The sequence below is a fragment of the Cryptomeria japonica genome, chromosome 3 (assembly GCF_030272615.1).
Source record: "Cryptomeria japonica chromosome 3, Sugi_1.0, whole genome shotgun sequence".
NCBI classification, from domain to species: Eukaryota; Viridiplantae; Streptophyta; class Pinopsida; order Cupressales; family Cupressaceae; genus Cryptomeria; species Cryptomeria japonica.
The window spans coordinates 122,386,360-122,398,267 of NC_081407.1; the positions used below are offsets into that span (position 1 = coordinate 122,386,360).

General features: G+C 36.2%; 1 protein-coding gene across 1 annotated transcript; it reads right to left on the minus strand.

Annotated features, from left to right (window-relative positions):
* Nucleotides 1-333: 333 nt before the first annotated feature.
* Nucleotides 334-3,473, minus strand: LOC131874000 (uncharacterized). Its single transcript, XM_059217196.1, has 3 exons — nt 3,187-3,473; nt 795-1,683; nt 334-498 (listed from the first exon to the last, which is right to left on the minus strand). The coding sequence occupies exons 1-3, from the start codon at nt 3,471-3,473 to the stop codon at nt 334-336; spliced, it is 1,341 nt and encodes a 446-aa protein (XP_059073179.1).
* Between the last annotated feature and the right edge of the window lie 8,435 nt (nt 3,474-11,908).

Sequence of the window (11,908 nt, forward strand, 5' to 3'; positions counted from 1 at the left end):
ATCAAATGAGAGGGCATTAACAGTTGGTTCATAATCATCATTTTTGTCTTCCTCTTCTATCAAGCCCTGGGAAATCGTGCACTGTTCTGCATCATGAGGAAGATTACATACATCACACCATGGATATTTATCTACAAAGTTTGTGGTTTTCTTTAGTAGGTCAGGAGTCTCTTTGCTGGTATTTGGCTTTACTAGTTTTCCATCTTTTCAATTTGTGTTATATGGCATGTCATGCAACCTCGGCCTATTGTAACTTATTTGCTTATTGTTCCTATATGGTGGCCTTTCATTATGACTTTGCTTACCCTTTAAGTCCTTGAGCATGTCCATGATTTAAGTAAGATAATCTTTCCTGGGAACACTGGAGTTGTACAACTTTGGATCATCTCTCTTAGCAACTTTCCCAGCCACCCTCCTATTATTTTCAATAGTGACAATTGTTTTGAATGCTTGCTGTAAAGTGTTAGGTCTATGAGATAAAATTTCATAGTGATTTTGCTGTCAAAAGAACTTAAATAAAAGTTAATAAAAAATGAATCAACTGGTCTGACATCTTTGGGTATTCTATTTAATATTTTATTAAATCTTTTATTAAATTTAGTAATTGGTTCATTTTGATTCTTTTTTATGCTTGTTAGTTCATGGGATAAAAATGAGGGATCATTGTGATCTCCAAATTCTTCCAAGAATAGCATTACAAATTCCTGCCAGCTGTAAATACATCTGTCAGGAAGGCTTCTATACCATTCCCTCGCATCCTCTGTCAAAGACTGAACCAACAACTTCATGAATACATCTTCATGAGGAATCTCAAACTCTTCGATGATATTTTTTACATTAATAACATGTTGCTCTACTGACTCAACTCCATTTCTTGAAAATTTTGGGATTGATAATCTCAAATCATTAGTGATTTGATTTGGATAACCAACAATACCAGTGAAATCCAATTGTTTGTACCTCTCAATAATGAGGGGTTGTCTACCAACATGATGGTTGCTTTGATTGTTCATAATCCCATTATTGTTGCCATAGTTTCCGTTATTACCATTGTTTCCACCCCCATTATTATTGCCATTATTGTTACCATTGTTCCTACATCCACCATTACCACTTCCATAATTGCCATTGTTACCTCTATTTTGTCCATTATTCTGGTTGTTGCCACACCCATTATTTCCTACATGGTTAGCCCTGTTTGTGTTAATCCGGTTCCCATAATTTTCCCCATCTCCATTCCTTCTTCCATCCTCTAGCCTTTCTTCATTTTGATCCCTATGCACATCCCTCCATCTTCTATTTTCACTTACCAACAGGTTGTCATAGGTTAAAAAAGGCTGGTCATTTCTTCTCATATGAGGACTATATTTTGGAACTACTTGTCTACTTGTTTCACCTCTCTCTTCTCCTGACTTGTTTGTCTTGGGGCTTGAAATACTACTTCTCTCTATTCCTAGTTTCTGTAACACCCAATCTAGTTGCCTTTTAAGTGCCCTCGCCATCTTGGCATCATCAACACTCATATCAGCTATCTTAAGAATAAGATCATCCCAATGTTTTTCTTCATGTTCCTGAGCATTCATGATCTCATCATGACTACATCTATTATCCTTTGAATTTATTTTATGAAAAGGATTTTCCTCTCTATTTTCAGATTTGCCAGCAGAAGAAGAATCTTCCTCCCTACAAGGAAATCTCTTATATCCTTCAAATACAATGTTTAATTTTTTTCCTTTGTTCCTTTTCTTGGGACTCAACTAAACAAGATCTTCTTTTCCTTTGTGTAGAGACCTCCTCCCTCACATAAATCTCAACGAAAAATTTCTACGAGTTTCTCTTATTCTCTCAACATACCAATCATTACTCATGTATTACATGTAGAGTCGCCACCTCCTAAGAGGAATAATATATTTTACTAATCTTCTAGGCTCTTTCCTCTAGCAAACTCTGAAATGAAAACACCAGAAATTTTGAATACTTTTTATCACAACTCCCCAGCAAAGTCGCCAATCTATTGGTGCCCAAAACCACAGATTGGAAAACTTGAGGGCTTGCCAAATCCTCAATTAATCCAACCAGCCTTGGCCAACAAAAAGGGATGGTCGAAGACCAAATCCCTTTGCACTTAAGGCTCCACTGATACCTCTTCCTCTCAAGCACAAAAGAGATTATTAGAGTGGATTTAAACCTTTCAGCAAATTGCAAAAATAGCAAATGTTGTTATGCAATTTATACTTTATTATGTGCTTTAAGTAAATGCCTTTGAATAAATGAAAATGGTTATAACAGTGTATTGAGAATAAGAATGCTTTCAGGACTTAAAAGAGATATGTAAAGATTAGTTCATATAGAAATCAGGAAGAATATTTCTTTATCAAGGACCTTGAATGCATGACCAACCAAAACCTTAAAAGATAAACAACAGACTAGTGCCTCTATCCAAGTGTATCTATGACACTTCATGGACATAAAATCTTATCAACTCCTAAGACAATATTAAATATCAACTATGAAGGTTTTAGTATGTGTTACATAACAATGAAGAACCCAATATCACAATTAATGTAATAGCATGTGATGGCACATAATATCAAATTATATGATAGATTTATCAAAAGGACAAAATAACTTATCAACAAAGAAGTATGCACAATACATAGGAAAAGAAACAATGAACCTTCATATATTAATCCTTAAGAGATGGTTGTATACACAAGCTTCACTTGAAAATACTCTATTATAGTCTATTTGCATAAAAAGAGACTTCTCTGTTCTATAGACTTCCCTAATACATACGACTTACAGTCCTACCAGGCAGTGTATATTTCTTAATGCCAGATGCCTTACATACAAAATGAATCATTATAAATATATATGCTAACAGACACAAATGAAAGGAAACACCCTTTCATTATCTTAACAACTAACTCAACAGTAATTAAAAATCCTAACTAAGATATCAACTACATTACACAAACTAAAACACAACACTAAGGATTTTGATATAGCCGTCGTCCACATTTTTTAATATGCCGCAAGTAACTCGGCTCCTTGTATGTTGTAGCATTGAAGATCACATCCTTGGATACATTCTCAATCACATAAAAATTCTCTAACTGATCGATCGTGTCATTCATGTCAAGGACATCTGCTCTAGTGATGGCTTGGGCTGCACTAAGCATATACTTGCACTCAGAGATCCATACAGTTTTGTCTTTGATCACACATGCATCATCTACTAGACTGGGAACCCCATGCCGAACAGTTTGTTGACATTCATCAAATTCAGACTTCAATGCCTTTGTAAATTCCTCATGTGTAACAAGAAGACGATGCACCTTCTTCTTTACTTTCTCTCTAGTCGATGCATCCTGTAACAACATATTGAGTCTATCTTGAATTCTGGTGTGTGAAACCATATTGTCCATGTTCCTCTGATATTCATCCCAGAATTCGTTCAATTCTTTCTCCATATTGTAATTTCTCCTACTTAGCAACACACAAGCGGTATCGGCCCTAATGCTTCTCATCTCTTTTTTCAACTTATTGTGTTCATAAGATAGCTTTTCAAATTTTTTCTTCCATTGGCCTCCTAAATTTGTAATTTGGGGAACCGGGTGCCCACTCCTTTTAAGGGTCTCTTCATATAAAGCCTTATACTTATTCTTCTCTTCTATTTCATGTTTCATTTGGGCCTTATTGAATTTTGAGATATTAATACCCATGTCAGATGTGACCATAGGATCTACTTCTCCAACTTTCAAGGTCATCATGTGACCAAAAGCTTTACCTACATTCATGATTTTTGGCCTTTTATTAGGAGGATGTAAGGCCCACAATAACATTTATTCCTCATTTGGATCATCTCTTGATCCAATAAAAATATCTTTCACTCCTTGGATGTTAAATTTCATATCCTTATTATCTGAATGTAACAAAGAATAAAAAATAAACGAACCACTCAGGTCCCATCCTGGAAACACAATTATTCCTACCTCTACTAGCAATTGCCTACCCTTTTGCGGGGTCATAATCTCAACTTTTGTGTCAATGTCTTTCTTCAACCTCTTCATCATTTCTGCTTCATTCTCAGGGGTAATATTTGGCACTGCTTCCCTTAATTTCTTACCCTTGAAGTGGTACAGGAATGGTTTGAATTCCTTAGACTTAATGAATTGATCATCAAATACAAAAGAAACATGCTCTGCCATTCTCTCATCTGTTTCTGCGTTCAGAGCGACAATAAGTCTATCCTCTGCTTCTGAATCCTTCTCCTTCTCAGGTGCATAGAGCGTGGAGACTACTTCATTTCTGAATCACTTTGGGTTGGTTCTCCCTCCATTTTTTCTAGTCTCTACCTTCTTTCCTCTAGCTTCTTCTCTAGGGTCCCCATAACTTCTGCAAGCTCTTCCACCTCCTTATTTTTGTACATGTCTTCGAATTCATCCTCCTGATGGAAGTAGTCTCCCAACTCCTGTCTTTTCCTTCTTGAATGGATGTAACCCTTTGGATCATAGTATGTTCTAGATGCATGCTGAAATAAGTTGTATTCATCCAACAACTTCCTATTAATGGCCTCATATGCCCTGGTTGATACAATTTTAAAATTTTGAAACTAAAGTGTGCCAAGGAGGAAAGCTTGCTTGTGTGCTCCTCTGAAATGTTTGGCATTAGACACACTTAACTGCCTTATAGTTTCCAAGAAGGCAATCTTGTCTAGTGCAGGCTTTGGTAGCACATATGGATAATCCTCAAATCCATAGCATCAAACAAAAGTGAAGTTTTGGCATGAGTACCAATCACCCCAGTTGTGATTGACCTTTGGGTTTTGGTGCTCATGAGGCCTAAGAAACTTCTTGACCTCCTCAAAAAATGATCCTTGCTGAGGCTCACCAAAGAGAAAGAAAATTGGTTTGACAAAGAATTCCTCAAATTTGAGGTAATGAGAATTCACAAATTTGTAATCCCAAAGGGAAACCCATAATTGCATTGGTTGCTCCTTTCCATCCTTCCCAATTGTATTTACATTCAATTCTTCCGGCCATAACACACTAAGTTTCCCATAAAATAAAATGATATGCATTAATAGTGAATAGTGCTTGAAACATTTGTCTAGATTATCCTTCAAGTTCAAGAAACCTTCATGCAGTTTGTCTACCAGGTATGAAGTGAAGTCAAAATCCTAGGCTCATGCCTTTGAATTTTTGCTGCTAGAACCAGCGGTCCTATGTTTGCCACATCAGGAGCTTCAACTCCTCCCACTTGACCACAAGCCATATATGTATATTGCAGATACTTCTTGAAAATAGTCATTTCATAAGGAGGACCATCCTCATTTATTAGCCTCCCCTTCTCTTCTTTATGGAGAGCGAGGTTCCAACCCTGGTATGTAGTGTCCATCTTCTTGTACTCCTCTTCCGAATCTACAAAAGATAAAGGAACATCCACCTCCAAATCTACTGTAAAAACTTCCCGAATTGTAGCCTTTGCAAAGTGCACTAGAGCAGTCCCATCAAACAACATAATAGATCGCTTGTTTGCATCATAATGTCTTACTAAAAGCTTCAACAGATCAATATTCACAAACACATTAGGTACTACAAGTTTACCTAGACCAGTTTTCCATGGGTTTGAAATTGGCATGGGCTCATCCCTTCGGAAGTAATGGAAATGAAACAACTCGTGCCCTCGCACTGTGGTGAATACATCTCCAATCTCTCCGTATCTATCCTCCAACTGGTCGTGGATAGGAAAATTCACCTTAGCTCTACGTGACCTAGCTCCTGGAGATCTCATTTGGTCTATCATGTCCTTATTTAGCTTTCTACTAACCTCACCCTTTGATTTCTTTCCCGTGGTACTGGATATTTCGACAACCTTTTGCTTCCCTTTTGAGCTTGACCCCTCCATCTCTTCAATTCCTTCACTCTATGCTCAATAACTCATAAATTTTCTCAATAAGCACTTGATATCTTTCTGCAATTACTTTGTGAGAAATGTTGCTCTGCACTAGTGGCTATATGTCCCGAGGAGTCCAATCTTGTAATTGATTATTGCAGTCTTGACAGATCTGCTTTGTACGACAACAGATCTACTCAATTGATGCATTTAGTGGAAACCATTTTGTCAGTTCTTTTCATCGAGACATCCAATAGCTAATGGACAAAACTCCTCCTGATGATTCAAATGTTTGGCACCGGTTGTTATGACTTTACCGCTTTTTTATTTCTGATCGGCATAAACTATCCTGACCTACTTATTGGGTCTTGGGATAGCCATTTTTTCTTTATCCTGATGGTTCATTTCATCTCGATGGGAATCACTTCAGTCTCGGCTTTGCCTTTTGTTTTAACGCTCCATCGGCATAACTCTCGCCGATGCATTTGCCTTTGGTTTTCTTTTACTTAACTCATCGGGTGTCGGCATAGTTTATTTCATGTTCCTCCGATACGCCGATGATCTCAATATACCAATCTGCATCCTAACTAAGTCCTTCACACTATCGTCATAAGCTACCCCGAAGAACTCGTAGCACCTCAATCCGCCCTAACAATCTTATCGGGACTCGGCATAGCATAAAATTCCTTTTTCCGATGTCTCGATGAGTTCTTACTTAATGCTTACTTTATCAGTATAGCTTGCACTAATATCCCTTTAGGAACTCCTATCTTCATTGGGGGTCGGAATATCTTTTTTCTATTCCTCCCGAAGTCCCGATGAGTCTCCGATGAACCTTTATGCTTTATGCTTCCTAGTCTGTTTTATCGGTATAGGTCATGTTGATGGTTTCACCTTTCGATCCTCCATGTCATCGGGGGTCAGTCTAACTATTTTTACGTTATCTTAATATGGTCTTTTTATCTTATGGGCCCGCCTTAGGTCCCTTTAGTCATCGGGTATCAGGATAGACCATTCTCATTACTTCTGATCTCTCGATACTATATGATGAGCTTTGCCTTATTGTTACAAGTTACACCGATGGATTCATAGGCTATCGGTATAACAATTTCTACATTTTGCTGATAAGTTGATCTATGCCGATAGGAAAACAACTGCCTTTTTGTTTCATCAGAACAAGCTATCCCAATGACATGAATTTCTCAAGAGCGTGCACCATGCTGAATATTTTTTAAACACTCCAAAGCATTTGCATGTTGTTATGTCGATGGTTGAAGTTTTGCAATTTAGCACAGATGGACCATTACTGTTGAATATTAGTGATCCCCAATTTTCTCATAGGGTCTAATACATATTAGAATACAATCCTGGATCATACCATAATGACCTCTTTGGTGACAAAATGCCTCCATAATGGATTCCTTGTGTAGTCTATACTTAGTGCATGAACTTAGTGTGCCCAAGTGATACCTTGATACTCTTGAAACAACTGATCCTTTTAGAGAACCTTTACATGTACTGATAAAGCTCCTGCACATACAAACCAACAATAAATGCTTAAAGAAAAAAGGCCTCCATATAGCATAAAATATTTTGTAAAAATATGTGCTAGTAGAGCCGGTAAAGGATTGTTGGTAATGATATAGTGATGAAGAGATTGAGATTATTGGCTTAATGACTTTGATCAGTTATTTGTGTTGTCATTGATGGAAAACTATGTGGCAATTGTGTTTTTCATGTTTATTTTGTCATCTAAGTCTTTTTGGTCTACCGGAAATGCCTTATCGATAATGAAGACAATGAATTGGGAATTAGGACCTTAACCAGTAAACATGGAAACATTTTGATTGGTTCTGGAGATTGGTGATGAGTCAAGTGTTGAGGTTTGGAACATGTATTTGTATCATTGTAATGTATCTTCACATCATGCTTTGATTACCGAAAATCATGTTTTTTATTTTTGTTGTATTTTTTGTAGGGTTTAAGAAGGGTTTAAGAACCAATATTCAATTTTTATAATCGGTAATGATTTTGAGTTCGATGGTCTATTACATTATGTTTCTAAGTTGGAGATGATGAGGCTAAAACCGTGTGAAGTGTTTGAATGATTTTTTGGTGCGATCAAAGAGAAAATTTCTTGGGAATGTGCAAAGTGCTTAGTGGTATGAGCTAAGGGTTTGAAAGTGTATCAGAGCAAGGTGCGATGATCATTCAATGACTGTAATCAATTTGAAATTGATTGCAATGATCCATTTGATGATGTGTAATGAGTTGTAAAGATCTATGATGATCTATGTTGTAAGTCTTAGGTTTTTGTAACCGAGTAAGATGTAAAGGTTATTTAGGTCGGTATAGTTATGTTTGGTGTGTCGGTGATTTGAGGAAAGAGTTTGAAGTCGAACCGGTGTGTTGTATCAACAAGAGTGTAGCATAGAGGAGCTAAAGTGGATCTGAATAAGCAAGCAATTAGTGTTATTTCAATATCATTCATCTGTTGCTCACTCTGAGTATATAGATGTTCATGGATTAGAGATTGCATTTGAAGTATGGGAGAAGTTAGGTTTGATTTATGGAGGTGATAAACATGTACAAAGGGCTAAGGAAGAAAGTCTTAGAGGTAAATTTGATGATATGAGAATTGTTGATGGTGAGAATATAGCACAATATGGACAAACGATTAAGGAAGTTATAGGTGGTATTAAGAGTGTTGGAGGTAAAGTTGAAGAAGTTTTTGTTGTTACTAAGATGCTTAGAACTCTCTTACCACAATATTCTATTAGGGTATTTGCAATACAAGAGTTGAGATCTATTTCTAAAAACAAAGTTACTATTGATTCCCTTATTGGTAAATTGATTGCATTTGAATTAAATAGCTTTGATAATAGTGTTTCCAATCCATCTGAATCTACTTTTAAGCCTTCTGTAACTAGTACATCTGTGAAGAAAGGAAATGATATTTTCCATAATCATGACTGCAGGTCTAGTCATGGTGGTAGTAGAAGAGATGGTGATGATTAATATCATCTAATAGAACTTGAGGCACTATTGGCTAAAAGATTTCTTAGAGGCACCGGTAAGTACAAAGGTAAACCTCCTCTGAAGTGTTTTTCCTACAATAAGATTGGACACATTGCTGCAAATTGTCCTAATGGTGATAAAAAGGAAAAGGAAAGAAACATTGCTATGTTGTAGTGGGTGAAGGTGTGACAGATGAGGAATCTGAGGAAGATGACAGTGAAGAAATTGTCTTTGTTATTGTGGAGGAAGATTTGACTGATGAAATTGTTTTGGTATCACACATGGATAGAAGTGATGAATGGATAATAGATAGCGGTTGCTCACACCACATGACCGATGATAGAGACAAGTTCTTATCCCTTGAAAAAATTGATTGCGGTGTGGTAAGGTTTGGTAACAACTCACCCTGCATGGTTAAAGGTAAAGGATCTATCTCATTGAATGGAAAAAGTAATGCGGATGATGTCTATTGGGTAGATTGATTAATACATTACTTACTAAGTGTTGGACAATTAAATGATAAAGAAGATCTTCTTGAATTTAAGAGTGGGGTGTTCAAGATCCTTGGAAGTAAAGGAGAGTTGATTGCTAGTGGAAAGCAGACTAGAGGTAATCTTTTTCATCTGAATACTAATGTGAATAGTTATTTGGTGGCTAAGATTGAAGATAGTTGGTTATGGCACAAGATGTTTTGTCATGTGAAATTTGACAATTTGATAAAGGTTAGAAAATCAAGTATTGTGAGAGGTATGCCCCATCTTGTGAAACCAAACAATGTGTTGTGTAAGGACTATTAGATGGGTAAGACGACTTTTGTATCTTTTAAGAGAATTTTTTTTTCTTCAGGGCATATCCTTGATTTAGTTCACACTAATCTATGTGGTCCTATGAGGACTAGAAGCTATTATGGTGATGAGTACTTTATGATTTTTACTGACGATTTTTCAAATATGATGTGGGTAACTTTTTTGAGAGAAAAGTCTGAGGCGTTTAATAAATTCAAGGCATTTAAAGATTTAGTTGAAAAGGAAACTGGGAGGAGTTTGAAATGTCCAAGATATGACCGGGGAGGTGAGTTCACTTTTGATGAGTTTGTGAAGTTTTGTGATGAACAGGGAATTAAGAGGCAAATATTAGCACCCAGAACTCCACAAAAAAATGGAATTGCTGAGAGAAGGAACATTACAATTGTGGAAGTTGCTAGAACAATGTTGATACAAGGTGCAATACCTAAGATGTTTTGGAGGGAAGTAGTTAGTACAATTGTTTATACTTTGAACTAGGTAATTGTTAAGAAAGGTATTGATAAAACACCTTATGAACTTTGGAATGGTAAGATTCCTAATGTTAGCTACATTAAAATTTTTGGGAGTAAATGTTTTATTAAGAGAGATGATGTTACTATAAAATTTGATGCTAAGTGTTATGAAGGTATATTTCTTGGATACTCTACCAAGAGTAAAGCATTCAAATTCTATAACAAGAGAACTAAGAAGATATTTGAAACTGTAAATGTTAAGGTTGATGAATTCTCTGAGAAATCTGATGAGACTAGTAGATATGAGCCTGAAAATGATGAAGAAAACCTCATGTTTATAGAATCAGAAGTGCAGAAGAATGATGAACAAAACAATGCAGAAATAGGTGCTCAAATGGTAAATGAAGAGAGTGATGAAGAAGATGATGAGCATGAAGCAGAAGGCATAGCACCAGAACCGGTAATACAAAGGTATGTTAGATCAAATCATTCAGAAGACCAAATTATAGGAGATAAGAATGTTGGTGCATAGACTAGAAGTAAAATTGGAGAAAACTCTTCTTTGATTTCTACTATTGAGCCTAAAATAGTAAGAGAAGCATTGAAGGATGACGATTGGATTAATGCTATGAATGAGGAATTGGATCAGATAGAGAAAAAAAAGATCTGGACACTTGTTCCCAGACCAGAAGACAAGAATGTTATAGGTACAAAATGGGTTTTTAAAAACAAGTTAAATGAAGATGGCAAGCTTGTAAGGAATAAGGCAAGAATTGTTTGCAAAGGCTATGCACAAGAAGAAGGAGAAGACTATGGTGAAACCTTTGTATCGGTGGCAAGACTAGAAGGTCTAAGAATGTTGCTTGCCTTTTGCTGCTTTAAAAAGATTTAAGGTATATCAGATGGACATTAAATCAACTTTTCTGAATGGTATCCTAGAAGAAGAGGTAAATATAGAACAACCGGATGGATTTGCATTAAGTGAAGATGAAAATATTGTTTGCAAGTTACACAAGGCACTATATGGTTTGAAGCAAGCACTGAGAGCATGGTTTAAAATATTGCATACACATTTGATCAAGATAGGATTCCAGCGTACCAGTGAGGATAGTAACATATATTTAAAGACTGATGGAGACAGAATGTTGATAGAAAAAGTTTTTGTTGATGATATAATTTTTGGTGGTGATGATGACCTATGTATGGCTTTTGCCGCAAAAATGAAGAAATAATTTGAAATGTCTCTTATTGGTGAGATTAAATTTTTAATTGGGTTGCAGGTTCAGCAACTGGATGGTGGAATATTTATCTATCAGACTAAATATATAAAGGAAATATTGAAAATTTTTGGCATGGAAGATTGAAAACCAATTGGTACTCTGATGGTGACACGTTGTAGATTGTCTTAACATGATGATTCACCCTTTGTAGATGAAAAGGAATACATGTACATGATTGGTAAGTTGCATTATGTTGTTCACAACAGACCAGATATTGCACATATTGTTGGACTGGTTGCTAGATTTCAGAAAGATCCCAAGGAGACTCACTTGGTAGAGGTGAAAAGGATATTCAGATATCTAAAAGGCACAATGGATTATGGCATATGGTATCCTTATAATGATGAACTTTCTTTGAAAGTGTTTACTGATGTAGACTGGGCAGGCAATGTTGATGATCGGAAAAGCACTATTGGTGGATCTTTTCTTCTTGGAGGTAGATTGGTTGCTTAGA

Excerpts from the sequence above, each read along its gene's own strand:
- LOC131874000 (XM_059217196.1), bottom strand. The coding sequence starts at position 3,473 with ATGGAGAAAGAATTGAACGAATTCTGGGATGAATATCAGAGGAACATG. Across the intron at positions 1,684-3,186 it reads GTATGGATCTCTGAGTGCAA|GGAGGAAGATTCTTCTTCTG; the intron begins GTATATGCTTAG and ends ATTTCCTTGTAG. Across the intron at positions 499-794 it reads TTGAGATTCCTCATGAAGAT|CAAAATCACTATGAAATTTT; the intron begins GTATTCATGAAG and ends TTCTTTTGACAG.